At 53.6% G+C, this 16,014-nt stretch overlaps 1 protein-coding gene across 3 annotated transcripts; it reads left to right on the top strand.

Moving 5' to 3' along the window:
• Positions 1-3,532: 3,532 nt before the first annotated feature.
• On the top strand, positions 3,533-15,758 carry TSKS (testis specific serine kinase substrate; the record flags this gene model as incomplete). Of its 3 annotated transcripts, none has more annotated exons than XM_081108731.1 (11): positions 3,533-3,702; positions 4,666-4,891; positions 9,961-10,056; positions 10,286-10,369; positions 10,704-10,787; positions 11,287-11,546; positions 11,794-11,988; positions 12,901-13,074; positions 13,918-14,053; positions 15,349-15,473; positions 15,601-15,758. In XM_081108731.1, 11 exons carry the CDS (start codon positions 3,533-3,535, stop codon positions 15,755-15,757), a joined length of 1,707 nt encoding a protein of 568 aa, XP_080964857.1. In that variant the 3' UTR covers position 15,758. The 3 variants fall into 3 exon arrangements, with proteins under 3 accessions (XP_080964857.1, XP_080964858.1, XP_080964856.1); XM_081108732.1 differs by having other exon boundaries at positions 15,306-15,473; XM_081108730.1 differs by having other exon boundaries at positions 10,677-10,787.
• Positions 15,759-16,014: the final 256 nt, after the last annotated feature.

The following is a 16,014-nucleotide window of genomic DNA, read 5'->3' as shown; positions in this document are numbered from 1 at the left end:
TGGGAGATGTGCAGGAGGCAGCTGATCGATGTTTCTCTCTCATCGATGTTTCTAACTCTCTATCTCTCTCCCTTCCTCTCTGTAAAGAATCAATAAAATATATTTTAAAAAAAAATAAATAAATAAATAAATAAAATTTTTTTAAGACAAGGAAGCAGAAAACACCCAATCAGAACAGCAAAAGGAAAAAAAGAATTTAAAAAAAGAGAATAGTTGCCCTGACCGGTTTGGCTCAGTGGATAGAGCGTCGGCCTCGGACTGAAGGGTCCCAGGTTCGATTCCAGTCAAGGGCATGTACCTTGGTTGCGGGCACATCCCCAGTGGGAGGTGTGCAGGAGGCAGCTGATCGATGTTTCTCTCTCATTGATGTTTCTGGCTCTCTATCTCTCTCCCTTCCTCTCTGTGAAAAATCAATAAAATATATTTTAAAAAAGAAAAAAAAAAAAGGAGAGAATAGTATAGGAGCCTCTGGACAATTTCAAGCATATCAGCATTCACATCATGGGGGTGCCAGAAGGAGAAGAGAGCGAGCAAGAAATGGAAAACCTATGTGAAAAAATAACGATGGAAAACTTCCCTATCCTGGTGAAGGAAAGAGATGTACAAGTCCAGGAAGCTCCTAGAGTCCCAAACAAGATGAACCGAAAGGGGCCCACACCAAGACACATCATAATTAAAATGCAAAAGGTCAGCCTGGCCAGTGTGGCTCAATGGGTGAGCATCGGCCCCTGAACCAGGAGGGCATTGCTGGTCAGGACACAAGTCCAGGTTGCAGGCTTGATCCCTGATAGGAGGCAGCTGATTGATGTTTCTCTTTCATCGATGTTTCTATCTTTCTATCCCTCTCCCTTTCTCTGTCTAAAATCAATAAAAATATTTTTAAAAGAGACATTTAAAAAGAAAAGAAAAGAAAAAAATTAAAAATACATTTTTAAAAGTTAAAAAATAATTTTTAAAAATTCTAAAAAGACATTTATCTTAAAAATAAAAAAAGCAGGCCCTGGCTGGTTTGGCTCAGTGGATAGAGCATCGGCCTGTGGACTCCAGGGTCCCAGGTTCGATTCCGGTCAGGGGCATGTACCTTGGTTGCAGGCACATCCCAGTAGGGAGTGTGTAAGAGGCAGCTGATCGGTGTTTCTCTCTCATCGATGTTTCTAACTCTGTATCCCTCTCCCTTCTTTGTAAAAAATCAATAAAATATGTTTAGAAAAAATAAAAATAAAAAAAGCAGTTAGTCTCCTACAAGGGAGCTCCCATAAGACTGTTGCTGATTTCTCAACAGAAATTTTGCAGGCCACAAGGGATTGACAAGAAATAGTCAGTGATGCCGAGACCAGTTTGGCTCAGTGGATAGAGTGTCGGCCTGCGGACTGAAGGGTCCCGGGTTCAATTCCGGTCAAGGGCATGTACCAGGGTTGCGGGCACATCCCCAGTGGGAGATGTGCAGGGGGCAACTGATTGATGTTTCTCTCTCATCGATGTTTCTAACTCTCTATCTCTCTCCCTTCCTCTCTGTAAAAAATCAATAAAATATATTTTTAAAAAAATAGTCAGTGATGAAAAGCAAGGACTGGGGTAACCCATTTTGGACCCCCTTCCTGCAGCCTCTCGGTGCATGGGATTGAGCTCAACCAACTCAGCAACACTCTCCAAGGCATGACTGTCTTTTTTTCTGTTTGTTTTGTTTTGTTTTGTTTTGACATGACTATGTCTTAAAATAGAGGGGAAACTGCCTGGCCAGCATGGCTCAGTGCTTGAGTGTGGACCCATGAACCAGGAGGTCACGGTTCAAATCCAGGTCAGGGCACATCCCCTTGTTGCGGCCTCCATCCCCCAGTAGGGGGCGTGCAGGAGGCTGCCGATGGATGATTCTCTTTCATCATTCATGTTTCTATTTCCCTCTCCCTCTCCCTTCCTCTCTGAAATCAATAAAAAATATATATATTTTTCACCCTGGCTGGTTTGGCTCAGTGGATAGAGCATTGGCCTGCGGACTGAGGGGTCCAGGATTCGATTCCAGTCAAGGACACACGCCCAGGTTTCGGGCTCAATCCCCAGTCAGGGGCGTGCAGGAGGCAGCCGATCAATGATTCTCTCTCATCATTGATGTTTCTATCTCTCTCTCTCCTCTCCCTTCCTCTCTAAAGTCAATAAAAATATATATATTTTCAAAGGGGTGAAACTTGGACACAAAGGTAGAGAGGAGCAGAGAGCAGACAATATGAAGACACAGGGAACGATGGCCATCTGTAAGCCAAAGGACACTGGAGGCCACTGGAACCCAGGGGAGAGGCCTGCCCCTGCCATAGACTCTCTCTCAGCCTCAGAAGGAACCAACGCTGACACCTTGACATTGGACGTCTGGCCTTCAGAATGGAGACGGTACATTTCTGTCATTTAATCCCCACAGTCGGTGGTACTTTGTTTCAGAAACCTCCGGAGACTAATACAAACCCTAATCCTTCGGTGCCTACCATTCACTATAGTTCCATGGTTGTTTAGATTTTCTTCTTAAAAAAAAAAAAATATTGCTCTAACCGGTTTGGCTCAGTGGATAGAGCATCGGCCTGCAGACTGAAGGGTCCCAGGTTCGATTCCGATCAAGGGCATGTACCTTGGTTGTGGGCACATCCCCAGTAGGAGGTGTGCAGGAGGCAGCTGATCGATGCTTCTCTCTCATCGATGTTTCTAACTCTCTATCCCTCTCCCTTCCTCTCTGTGAAAAATCAATAAAATACATATTTAAAAAAAGGATGAGAGAGAATCATTGATCAGCTGCCTCCTGCACGCCCCCTACTGGGGATCGAGCCTGCAACCCAGGCATGTGCCCTGACTCGGAATCGAACTGTGACCTCCTGGTTCATAGGTCGTTGCTCAACCACTTAGCCACGCCAGCTGGGCTGTTTAGATTTCCTGAATAGGCAAAATTCACACACAAAGACTCAAATCCCCAGTGCACGCATCAAAGAGCTTTGCCAAATGCCCGCGCCACCATCACCCGGGTTTGATTCCCTTTCTATCACTTACCGGCATCTGGTGTTCTTGCCTGTTTCTTGTCTCTTGCCCTCGGGCATCCTCCCAGTCCCTGAATGAATGTTAGATCCTCCTGGACTGACTTCCATCCTCATTCACCACCGGCTCCCAGGTCCCAGGAAAGTCCAGGGGATCCAGTGAGGAATGTGGGGGACTGGGTGAGCCCACGGTGACCCTCAGGGAGAGGGAAGTTGGCCCCTCCCAAGAAGCAGTGGGTCCCCCCATTGTAAGTTCTGGCCCGGAATGAATGACTCCATTGGGTTCTGAAGGGGAGGGACATATCGGGGTGGAACTAGAATCTGGACAAGAAACGTTTACTGAGGCCCCTGGGGGAACATGCTGAGCCAGCACCTCCCCCCCTGCACCCCCGCTCAGTGAGCCCAGTGGTTGGGTCCTTTGTGAGGCAGGCTTGTGGAGACAGGAACTTTGAGGGTCAGTGACCAGAAGAGGTAGAGAGTCTCAGAGGAAGGAGCCCCTGGGAGCAGGGCCCCCACACGCCATGGCCAGCGTGGTGGTGAAGACGATCTGGCAATCCAAGGAGATCCATGAGGCAGGGGACCCCCCGGCGGGCGTGGAGAGCCGCTCCCAGATGATCCCAGAGGCTCCTGGGGGGGTGACCAGCCCAGCCAAGGGGATCTCGAAGAAAAAGAAGGCTGTGTCGTTCCACGGGTGGGTTCATGGCACCCTGTCAGCTATGGTCCTGGCGCCCAGCACTGCCTCCCCCACAGCATGAGTCTCGGTGTGGGTGCTGGTGAAGAGGAGGGGGCAGGGAGGGGCAGGCGAGGAAGAAGACAGGGGAAGGGAGGACATCAAAGGAAGAAGAAAGCCAGGCCGGTGTGGCTCAGTGGTTGAGCGCCAACCCATGAACCAGGAGGTTACCATTAGATTCCCGGTCGGGGCACAGGCCTGGTTGTGGGCTCGATCCAAAGGGGGCATGCAGGAGGCAGGCGATCCATGATTCTCTCTCATCATTGATGTTTCTATCTCTCTCTCCCTCTCCCTTCTTCTCTCTCAATAAAAAACATATTTTTTAGCCCTGGCCGGTTTAGCTCAGTGGACAGAGCGTCGGCCTGTGGACTGAAAGGTCCCAGGTTTGATTCCAATCAAGGGCACATGCCCGGGTTGTGGGCTTGATCCCCAGTAGGGGGCGTGCAGGAGGCAGCCGATCAATGGTTCTTTCTCATCATTGATGTTTCTATCTCTCATTCCCCTTCCTTCCTTTCTGAAATCAATAAAAATAAAAATAGACATTATTTTAAAAAGAAAATAGGTAGTAGGAAGAGGAGGAAGCAGAAAGTAGGCGGTGAGGTTGGAGTCAGAGAATATGGGATATGGAGATAGGGAAGCAGGAGGGGCCATAACCCACGGAGGCTACATCTTTTTTTTTTTTTTTAATTGATTTCAGAGAGGAAGGGAGAGGGAGAGAGAGAGAAACATCAATGATGAGAGAGAATCATTGACCGGCTGCCTCCTGCACGCCCCACACTGGGGATCGAGCCCGCAACCTGGGCATGTGTCCTGACCGGGATTCGAACCGTGACCTCCTGGTTCATGGGTTGATGCTCAACCACTGAGCCACGATGGCTGGGCTGATGCTATGTCTTGACCCCCCTGCCCATCTCTCCTCCCCAGGGTGGAACCTCGGATGTCTCACGAACCAATGCACTGGTGTCTGAACCTCAAACGGTCCTCGGCCTGCACCAATGTGTCCCTGCTCAACCTGGCTGCCGTGGAAGCCACGGACTCCTCCGTGACAGACTCTACCACGGAAGACAGCAGCTCGCTGGCGCTGCCCGTGGCCCCCACCTCCCCCACCCCACCCTGGACTCCAGATGATCCAGATATCACGGAACTACTGGTGAGGGGCCCCAGCCGGGGAGGACGGAGGAGTGTCTGTGTGGCTCTGGTCACTTTTTGAAAAAAAATAATATTTTTATTAAAGAGGAAGGGGGAGAGAGAGAGAGAGAGAGAGAGAGAGAGAGAGAGAGAGAGAGAGAGAAACTGAATGATGAGAGAGAATCATTGATCGGCTGCCTCCTGCACACCCCCTACTGGGGAAGGGAGGGCTGGGGATGGAGCCTGCAACCCAGGCATGTGCCCTTGACCGGAATCGAACCCGGACCCTTCAGTCTGCAGGCTGACGCTCTATCCACTGAGCCAAACCGGCCAGGGCTGGGAGTTGGTCTTTCGCTCATACAGTCACGTCACAATGTCCCGGGTAAGGCCAGGGTCACAAAGGATGAGTCAGCCCAGGCCCCTGCCCTGAAAAAGCACCCAGTCAACACCTGCTTCTCGCGCTGTCTCCCAGGGACCGACTGGGGAAATACATCCTTTAATAGAGGCCATGCTGGGAGCCCAGAAGAGGAACCTCACCCCAGGATGGGTGCATCTGGGCGGGGTTCCTGGAGGAGACAGTGTGAGAACTGCGCTTTGATTAGAGGAGTGGTTGTTCTCTGAGGGGTTTACCTAAGAATCGGGGGGGGGGGGTAAAGCCGGGAGGTGATCAAGATCTGTGAGAGCTTAGAGAGTTCCCCACAGAAGCACAGAGGGAGGCAGGCCTACAGCTTGGTCCTTTTACCGCCCCCACCAGCCCCGCCCCCGGCCAGGCTGCCCCAGGCCAGCCCTGACCTGGGTGCGATGTGGACACTGACAATGACACTAACAATAACCAGTAACAATAACCAGGATTGCCTGGCCCGTGGGGCTCATCCATTGGGTTGTGTCTCCTCCCAGGCACCGCAAGGTTGCTGGTTTGAGTCCCAGTCAGGGCACCCGTCCAGCTTGTGGGCTCGATCCCTGATAAGGGGTGTGTGTGTAGGAGGGAGGTAGCTGATGGATGTTTTGCTCTCACATGGATGTTTCTCTCTCTCGTCTCTCTCTTTCTAAAAATCAATATTTTGTAAAAAGTAAGTCCGGATAGCATTCTTAAGGTAAGTATTCTTTAATTTATTAAATATATATTTTTTTAAAATATATTTTATTGATCTTTTACAGAGAGGAAGGGAGAGAGATAGAGAGTTAGAAACATCGATGAGAGAGAAACATCGATCAGCTGCCTCCTGCACATCTCCTATTGGGGATGTGCCCACAACCCAGGTACATGCCCTTGACCGGAATTGAACCTGGGACCTCTCAGTCCACAGGCCAACGCTCTATCCACTGAGCCAAACCGGTTTCGGCTAAATATATTTTTTATTGATTTCAGAGAGGAAGGGAGAGAGAGATAGAAACATCAATGATGAAAGAGAACCATTGACTGGCTGCCTCCTGCACGCCCCCTACTGGGGATCGAGCCCGAAACCTGGGCATGTGCCTTTGACTGGAACCGAACCCGGGACCTTTCAGTCCGCAGGCCGAGGCTCTATCCACTCATCCAAACTGGTTAGGGCTAAAAATCAATATTTTTAATCTTCAAAGAAACGAAGACAATAACGATGCTCATAATGATGCTAATGAGATTCACTGGCAGTGACTGAGCACTTCCTATGTTTGGGAGCCTCAGTTCCCTCATCTGTGAAATGGAGATGCGTGTATTTGTTCTTACAGACACATTTCTTCAACGCCTACAATGTGCCAGACGCTGGTCTAGGAGCAGAAATAGATAGCAGGATCCAAGACAGGGTTCTGGATGTAACCGCACCCACTCCCTGCGGTTGTCATGACAACGAAGTGCCGTTCATTCATGTAAAACGTTTCGCACACAGTAGCCAGCTGTAAGCACAGCATAAGTGCTGGCTGTTGGTGTCATTCTTTTTACCTACCCTCATTTCACACGTGAACTTATTGAGGCACCAAAAGGTTAAAGAGCATATCCGATGCCCTGGCTGGTTTGGCTCAGTGGATAGAGTGTCGGCCTGCGGACTGAAGGGTCCCGGGTTCAATCCCGGCCAAGGGCATATGCCTGGTTTGCAGGCTCGATCCCCAGTGGGGGGCGTGCAGGAGGCAGCCGATCAATGATTCTCTCTCATCATTTGATGTTTCTATCTCTCCCTCTCCCTTCCTCTATCAAATCAATAATATATATATATATATATATATATGTCTAGAGAGGTGGAGTGACCTCTGCAAGCTCAGAGTTGATCAGAAACAAGGTCAGGATTGGAAGCCTGGGGGGTTGACACTAAAGCGAAAGTCCTTTCTGTGCCTGGAAGACTCCCCTGGGGCTGGTGGGGGGCCTGGGAAAGGTAGACCGAGCCTGGAGGCAGGGAGGCCGGAGGAGGCTGGTGGAGTAGGAGGACCAGTGGGGAGAAGGGAGCAGGGCCGCCCCGTCGGTGGGACGGACGCCGGGAGCCATCCCTCCCCCAGGCGGAATGCTGTCCTCCCTGTGAGCGCGGCTCGGGCAGTGCAGGCCACGCTTTGCCTCCCGCCAGAGCCGTTTCTGAGTCACACCCGCAGGGGACTGTGCTGCCTCAGAAAGAGCCCTGGGCCGCCAGCCGGGATCAAGGCCGATGCGATGCGGCCGGCCGCCAGCCCGCGCGGGGTGCGGGGAGCAGCAGCAGCCTCCTCCCGGCCTCAGGTTCCTTCTCTGTGGAACGGAAGCGTTGACAGCCAGCACCTCGGGGAGCGTGCAGGAGCAGAGTGCTGCTCAAATTTTCTGTCTCTTTGCTGATCATCTGTCTAGTTGTTCTATCATGGAAAGTGAGGTATTGAAATCAATCATGAATGTTGAATCGTCAGTTTCTCCCTTCAATTGTCATGTATTTTTAAGTTTTGTTAGGTGCATATATATTTATAATTGTTATATCTTCTCAGCAACTCAACTCTTAACGGTTTTGCCAGGTGTTTTTTTTTATTGATTTTATGAAGGGGTGGAATTTGGGGGAGGGGTTGACTCCACTTTGCTGTCTCCTTAAAACAGTATTTATCACACTTGCTCTCCACAGCAATCATGCAAGAAATGTGATATTGTCCCCACCTTACAGTGCAGGAGACTTGTTCTCTCTCTTCTCTTTGTGTATCAGTTCAGCAACTGTGAAAGGAACCAAAATAACCTGTTTATTTCTCACATAAAGATCTCAACAAATAGAGCGGGCCTGCCCTTCAAATGCAGAAGGTTACAGGCTCCTGTGTTCTGATGGCTCAGCTATTAAGTCACAAGTTTGGCTGCTGAAACTAAAAGACACAAACAGCCCTGGCCAGGTTTGCTCAGTGGGTAGAGCGTCAACCTGTGGACTGAAAGGTCATGAGTTCTATCCCTGGTCAAAGGCACATACCTCAGTTGCAGGTTCGATCCACGGCCCTTGCCGAGGCACATGCGAGAGATAACCAATCGATGTGTCTCTCTCACATTGATGTTTCTCTCTCTTTCCCCCTCCTCCTTCCCTTCCATTCTCTCTAAAAATCAATGGAGCCCTAGCTGGTTTGGCTCAATGGATAGAGCGTCTGCCTGCAGACTGAAGGGTCCTGGGTTCGATTGTGGCCAAGGGCACATGCCTGGGTTTCGGGCTTGATCCCCAGTAGGGGGCGTGCAGGAGGCAGACAATCGATGATTCTCTCTCATCATTGCTGTTTCTATCTCTCTCCTTCTCCCGTCCTCTCTAAAATCAATAAAATATATATTAAAAAATAAAATCAATGTAAAAAATGCCCTCAGGTGAGGATTTAAAAAAACCCACAGAACAGCATAGCTTAAACAAGATGGAAACTGTCATCTCTCATCTGTAAGCCTCCAGAGGTGGTTGGAATCTAGGATGGGAGGCCCACAGTGTCGGAATTCAGGCTTCCTCTATCTCAGGGATGGCGAACCTTTTGAGCTCGGCGTGTCAGCATTTTGAAAAACCCTAACTTAACTCTGGTGCCGTGTCACACATAGAAATTTTTTGATATTTGCAACCATAGTAAAACAAAGATTTATATTTTTGATATTTATTTTATATATTTAAATGCCATTTAACCAAGAAAAATCAACCAAAAAAATGAGTTTGCGTGTCAGAGGTGACACTATCTTGTTCTGTCTTCCATCTCATGCTCCAAAATGGCTTTAGCCACCAATTTTGCATCCCCGCCAGTAGGAAGAAGGAAATGGGGCCGTTCCCTCCTCTTTCCCTTATCAAAGGCATGACTCACAGACATTATCTTCATTGTTCCCACTCACATTCCTCGGCCAGAACTTAGTCACATGACCACAGCTGGCTACAAGGGAGCCTGGGAAATGTAGTCTCTGGCTGGGAAGTCATGTGCTAGGCTAATTTCTGTAAATGTGGAAGAGCTGCGAGTGGACCCTGCCTCATGGGTCCCTCCTGAGCCAGTCTGGCAGGAATCACAGAGCATTTTATGGAGATGAAAGATAGCAATGATCCAAGGCCACCTGGGGATGTCCCTTGTCCACCCCGGTACACAGCACATGAGACGAGACGGCCTTGTCAGATTTTAAACCCAGAACTTAGGCCACCTCATGCGCGGTGTCCCTGGGTGGACAAGGGACATCCCCTCTCTGAGCCTCATCTGCCTCTCTCGCAGAGCGGGCCAAATCATCTCAACAGGCGTGGCTGTGAGGAAGGAAAGAGAAAATGTGTGTACGTGCTTGGCCTGGAGCGCAGTGCCTGCTTGTGTCCAGAAAGTGGGTCACCTTTAGAATCCCCCAGCGCCTGGAGAGGAAGTCAGGGCATGTGCCTCGACAATTTATCTTATTTATGTCTGTGGATCCTGCAGGCTTTGATCCCAGTGTTCGGCTGATACCATCTTCCTTCCTCCACCTGTCTGAGTGCTCCCCCACCCCCACTCCCTCCTGGTCCTACTTATTGTGCGTCCCACCACCAAGCCGAAGCCAAGTCCGGCCCTGGCTCTCGGGGCAGGAGTACCTGGAATCAAGGTCACGCGGCCACTCTAGGGCAGAATTGAGGGGTGCCCTGAGCCTTTTCTCGGTGCTAGACTTGTTCCTGGGCTTGGGGTTTTGCTCCCACCCACCCGTCTCTCCTCCTTCCCCAGAGCGGGGTCAATAGTGGATTGGTTCGTGCCAAGGACTCCATCACCAGCTTGAAGGAAAAAACCACCCGGGTCAATCAGCATGTGCAGACGCTGCAGGTGTGCCCTCCCCCCAACACCTCCTCTTCCTCCAGGGCCGCTTGGCTCTCTTAGGCCCCTCCACCAACTCAGGAGCCTGTAGCCCAGCTGGGAAGCCAGAGGCTCAGAAAGGAAAGCAGTTTTCCCAGGCCTAGTCTCTCCCCACACGGGGTGGGGGGCAGGAGGGGGCAGAGTGGGGTGTCCCCTGTGTTCCACGCCCTAACCCTGCCTCCTCCCTTCCACGCTCCAGAGTGAGTGTTCTGTGCTGAGCGAGAATCTAGAGAGAAGGCGGCAAGAGGCAGAAGAACTGGAAGGGTACTGTAGTCAACTCAAGGTGAGCCTGCTGGGAGGGGGGGCAGGAGAGGGGTGGGGGGAGCAGGGAGTGGACCTAGGAAGAGGGTGGGGGGAATGGAGTGGGTGGACATGAGAGGGTGGGGGAGTGGAAAGCAGCACAGGACAGGCTGAAGGAGAAAGTCATCCCTTTAACCAAGGGAGCCAGGCTCCGAAGCGGTAGAACCATAGGCAGGGGGCAGACTCTGGCTGTGGGGGCGAGGGGGGGGGGTGTGCCTTGTTATCTGGGGTGAAGCCTGTATGGAAATAGAGGGGAAGGGCAAGGAGGCAGAACTGGAATGGGAAGGCAGGGCCCCTGCCCTGGTGTCCTGACCCAGGAGAACTGCCGGAAGGTGACCCGCTCGGTGGAAGATGCTGAAATAAAAACCAACGTCCTGAAGCAGAACTCCGCCCTGCTGGAGGTAAGGGGGTCGGGGGTGTCCCAGGACTGGGGACAGGGTACTTGGTCAGACTTCAGGCGGGCCTTTCCCACCCAACCATCACCCCGCCCCCTTCATGTTCACGGTCATGCTTTTCTGTGCACGGTAATAGTCAGGTCCAGGACGCGTGTTGGACTTCGAGCGGGAATGTCCGTGGCGCCCATATGCCCACACATCTCCCGGCAAAATGTTGGGAAAGTTTCAAGTGTTCTTCCCAAACGGAGAGACTGACACCTCGGAAGACTGCAGTGGGGGGTGGAGGACTTGGGGGGTGCAGGGCTGAATGGAGACAGGGAGGCAGGCATCTTCAAATGGGAGAAAGGTCCCCAAGTACCGGCAAGGGGGAGTCCATTTAGACTCCAGGCTGGACTTCCCAATATCCTGTCCCCCACGCCCATCTCAGGGACTCACTGGGTGGATCTGGGGTGGAAGTGATAGTGGGGGGCAAGGGGCTCCACGCCCTAACCCTGCCCCCCCTCAGGAGAAGCTGCGCTACCTCCAGCAGCAGCTGCAGGACGAGACTCCCCGGAGGCAGGAGGCTCAGCTGCAGGAGCTGGAGCAGAAGCTGGAGGCCGGCCTGTCCCGGCAGGGCTGCTCGGGGCCGCCAGGGAGCCCCGATGACCCCCCGCGTCCGCGCAGCCTGGCCTCCGGCTGCTGGGGAGCGGGGGCCCGGGCCGGGGAGGGCCTCGTCATGAGTGAGCAGGAGGTGCAGAAGGTGTCTGCCGGCCTGGAGGACCTGAGGTGAGTGGGTCCTGGGGTCCAAGGCGGGAAGATCTTGGGGGGCAGGGCCCGGGGGGTGGAGCCCTGAAGAGCCTGGGAGGGCATGTTTCAGGAGGTGGTGACCTAGAAGGGCAGGAATTGTGTGTGTGTGTGTGTGTGTGTGTGTGTGTGTGTGTGCGCGCGCGCACAGACGTGGTCTTGGGGTGGCGGGCACGATGGGGACGGGTCCGAGCCCAGCCCTGACCAGCTCCTCACCTTTCCCCTCCAGGCGGGAGGTGTCCTCGCTGACCGCGCGGTGGCACCAGGAGGAGGGGGCGGTGCAGGAGGCCCTGCGGCTGCTGGGGGGCCTGGGCGGCAGGCTGGACGGCTTCCTGGGCCAGTGGGAGCGGGCGCAGCGCGAGCAGGCGCAGACGGCGCGGGGCCTGCAGGAGCTGCGGGGCCGCACGGACGAGCTGTGCACCATGTGAGGGCCACGGCGCGGGGCGGGGCCGCGGGGGGCGGGGCCTCGAGGGGAAGCGGTGGACCAATCAGCTGGGACCAAGAGGGCCCGACCAGATACTGACACGAGGAAGCTCCTATAGGAAGAGGCTGGCCATCCCTAGTAAGGCCTGAGGGGCGGGGTCAATTAGAGACGGTTTCCCACACCTTCAAAGGACAGAGGGAGGAGCCAAGTAGGCTTAGTGAGAGCCCATTGGAGAACGAGGAGGGGGGGTCTTTCAGCCCTAAAAACATAAAAGGCCCTGGCTGGTTTGGCTCAGTGGGTAGAGCGTTGGCCTGCGGACTGGGGGGGTCCCAGGTTTGATTCTGCTCAAGGGCGCATGCCGGGTTGCAGGCTCCATCCCCAGTGAGGGGTGTGCAGGAGGCAGCTGATCAATGATTCTCATCATTGATGTTTCTCTCTCTCTTTCCCTTCCTCTCTGAAATATATATTTTAAAAAATAATTTTTAAAAAGCCTACAAAAAAAATCAAAAACATAAAAGGAGCCTGGGCCAGTGCGTCCAATGGTTAGAGCCTCAGCCTGAGCACTGAATGGCCTCAGGTCGGATTCCCTGTCACAGGCATGTACCTGGGTTGCAGGTTTGATGCCTGGCCCCCATGGGGGTGCATGTGGGAGGCAACCAATGTTTCTCTCTCTTCCTTCCTCTCTCTCACCCATTCCCTACCTCCCTTCTATTCGGTCTAAAAAGCAATGGGAAAAATATCCTCGGGTGAGGATTAACAAAATAAAATTTTTAATTTTTAAAAATAAACATAAAAAGAGGGGCCAATCAGAGCAGAGAGGGGCAGGCAGGGCGGGGTATTAGCCCTGCTGGTCACGGGCACAGCCTGGCTCGGAGGGGCGCCTTCGAAGCCCTGGCTATTGTTCCACTTCAGGGTGGAGCGGTCAGCCGTGTCCGTGGCTTCGCTGAGGAGCGATCTGGAGGGCCTGGGCCCTGTGAAGCCGATTCTGGAGGAGCTGGGGCGGCAGTTTCAGAGCTCCCGCCGAAGTTCCGACCTCTCCATGAGCCTGGAGCGGGCCCCCCAAGGCTCCTGCACCCGCTGTGCCAGGTAAGGGGCCCAGGCCTGGCTCTGCGCGTGCGTTCCCTAAAGACAAAGCATGGCAGGAGCTGGGCGTTGGCGGGAGTGGGAGGGAGGGCACCCCAGGCATGTACCGTAGGACCAGCAGTCCTGGTGCATTATGGGAGCCACATTTCCCACGTGGAGTCAGTATCTCCTGGAACACCAGAAAGTCTTGATATAGTCAAGCAACCTAGACTTCTGGTGCATTGTGGGAAGATTGGGATGTGACAGTGGTTCTCAACCTTCTGGTCCTTTAAATACAGTTCCTCATGTTGTGACTCAACCATAAAATTATTTTCGTTGCTATTTCATAACTGCAATGTTGCTACTGTTATGAATCGTCATGTAAATATCTGATATGCAGGATGGTCTTAGGCGACCCCTGTGAAAGGATCATTCCACCGCCAAAGGGGTCGCGACCCACAGGTTGAGAACCGCTGGTGGAGGCTGGGTTTATGGGTGCATGGTGGGGAGGTGAGACCTTGGTTTATCAGAGCGCCCAGGGACACCATGTTCTGGTCCTATTAGGAAGGGGGCGGACTTCCAATACGAGGTGGGATCAGATGGAACCAGTCCATTGTGGGAAGTCTGAGCTTTTGATGGACTGAGGGCCATCGCTGCCCTTGGGGAGTGGGACTCCCAGGCATTGTGGGAACTCCCACGCTGCGGAAACCAAAGGATAGCTCAGGCACTGCAGGCTGGCCCCGTGCAGGGTGGCGAGGCTGCATGGGTGCTCAGCGGAAAGGGGCCCCGGGTGGAGGCTGGGCGGTAGGCGTCCTGGGAATGGAGTTGGTGCCAGGCTTCTTTCACCTGCTGACTCCCCTCCCGCAGCCAGGGGCAGCAGCTGTCCACGGAGTCCCTGCAGCAGCTGCTGGAGCGTGCCCTGACCCCGCTAGTGGACGAGGTGAAGCAGAGAGGCCTGGCCCCTGCCTGCCCCAGCTGCCAGCGGCTGCACAAGAAGATTCTGGTACCAGGGCCCCGTGGGCCACCACACCCCACTTTTTTGTCAGAGAGGGGGCGGGAGCCCCGGGCTCGGGGTGGGAAGACTGAGCTGTGGGCAGCAGGGAGGGGTACGGGGGACACCGGGCTCTGATGATTAGGGGCAAGCAGTTTAGAAGGTTGAATTTAGAGGCATTTTGAAGAGAATGTCATTTTGTGGACATTTTAGAATCCAGCACAGGTTCCATTGGTCAATTATTTTTTTTTTAATATTTTTTTATTGATTTCAGAGAGGAAGGGAGAGGGAGAGAGAGAAACATCATTGATAAGAGAGAATCATTGATAGTCTGCCTCCTGCACACCCCCTATGAGGGATGGAACCCGCAACCCAGGCATGTGCCCTTGGCCGGAATCGAACCCGTGACTTCAGTCCACAGGCAGACACTCTATCCACTGAGCCAAACCGGCTAGGGCTCCGTTGGTCAATTGTTAGGGAACCTTGGTGGCGGACATTGCCCAGAGCATGATGGGACACTGTGGGACGCAGGAGACAGACACATCTACAGCTTCGTAGGATGCAAACCTGGTTTTCTGTGGGGCTTAAGAGAGGCCACATATTACACAGGGTCACTGAGGTCGGACAGGGAACGCACGTCGCAGTAAACCAGTGCATTTTGGGAAGTGGGGCCACAGCTCTGCCTGGGCCGTGGCACCACAAACTTCAAGCCCAACAGCTAATGGAACTTTCCGTCCTGATGGAGTGTACGCAGGGAGCTGATGTCTTACGGGCTCTGGCCTGACGATAGACGTTGTAGCGGGTGAGACAGACGAGCGAGGCAGTGAGGGACATTGGTGTGGCAGAGCTCTGGGCCAAGGGGCCCGGTGCATGCTGGGACACAGGGGACCAGAGCACGGAGGACCACTATTGTGACAGAGATGCTGGTCGGTAGCTAAGGAGACGGGAGGTCTTAGGGGATGCAGAAGGCCACCACGTGAGGGATTCTGGGGGCCAAACACACATCCAAGGCATCATGCTCCGTGGGCATTTGGGGAAAATAAGACGGATGCCGGTTTAGTGTTTGCTGGGACACAGAAGGCCAGGGCATTGGGGACAGGCGGAGGGGCAGACCCAGGTTCAGCACACAGGGGAGTTTGGAAGGCCAGGGCATTGTGGGACGCTGGGGTCCGCTGGAGGCATGATAGGGTACCTTGAGGGAGGAATGTGGGCCCCATGGGCCCCTGCCCCTGGCCCTCCGCGACCCAGCTCCCTCCACCCCCAGCCCAGTCAGGCAAGCCCAGCGGCGCCTACACCCCTCTCCCCAGGAGCTGGAGCGCCAGGCCCTGGCCAAGCACGTCAGGGCAGAGGCCCTGAGCTCCACCCTTCGCCTGGCCCAAGACGAAGCCTTGCGGGCCAAGAACCTGCTGCTGACGGACAAGATGAAGCCGGAGTGAGGAAGGAGGCTGAGGGCATGGGAGGAGGGTGAGGTCTTGGGGGCCGGGCCTGAGTCTCCCCCTCCACCAGCCCCGTGGCACCCGGGCCCACCAGCACCGACCGCCCACTGCCTGTCATTGCAGGGAGAAGGTGGCCTCCCTGGACTATCTACACTTGAAGATGTGCTCCCTCCATGATCAACTCAGCAACCTGCCACTTGAGGGGTCCACGGGGACAATGGGAGGAGGAAGTAGTGGGGGGACTCCCCCCAAACGTGGGGGCCCTAACCCGGAACAATAAATGGCCCCTCATGCTGGCATGAACTCTGTCTCCTTTTTGGCACCAAAAGATGGTCAGTAATTTGGATGCACACCATGTGGTCCTCAGCTAACAGACGTCTCCATCCCAGAGAGATGCTGATGATGGGCCAGGTCTTTGGAAAGAAGGTAGGGGGTAAAAGAAGGTACTATGATGCAGTCTGTGTCAGTCGACCAACCTTTTTTAGGGTAATTTTTCCTAGGTCATTGCCTATTGCTGTGCAAAGAATTATCCCCAAA

The sequence above is a fragment of the Myotis nattereri genome (genome assembly GCF_964212035.1).
Source record: "Myotis nattereri genome assembly, chromosome: 15".
NCBI lineage: Eukaryota > Metazoa > Chordata > Mammalia > Chiroptera > Vespertilionidae > Myotis > Myotis nattereri.
The sequence above is the reverse complement of the archived record's forward strand: the minus strand, read 5'-3'. Positions and strand labels throughout refer to the sequence as shown.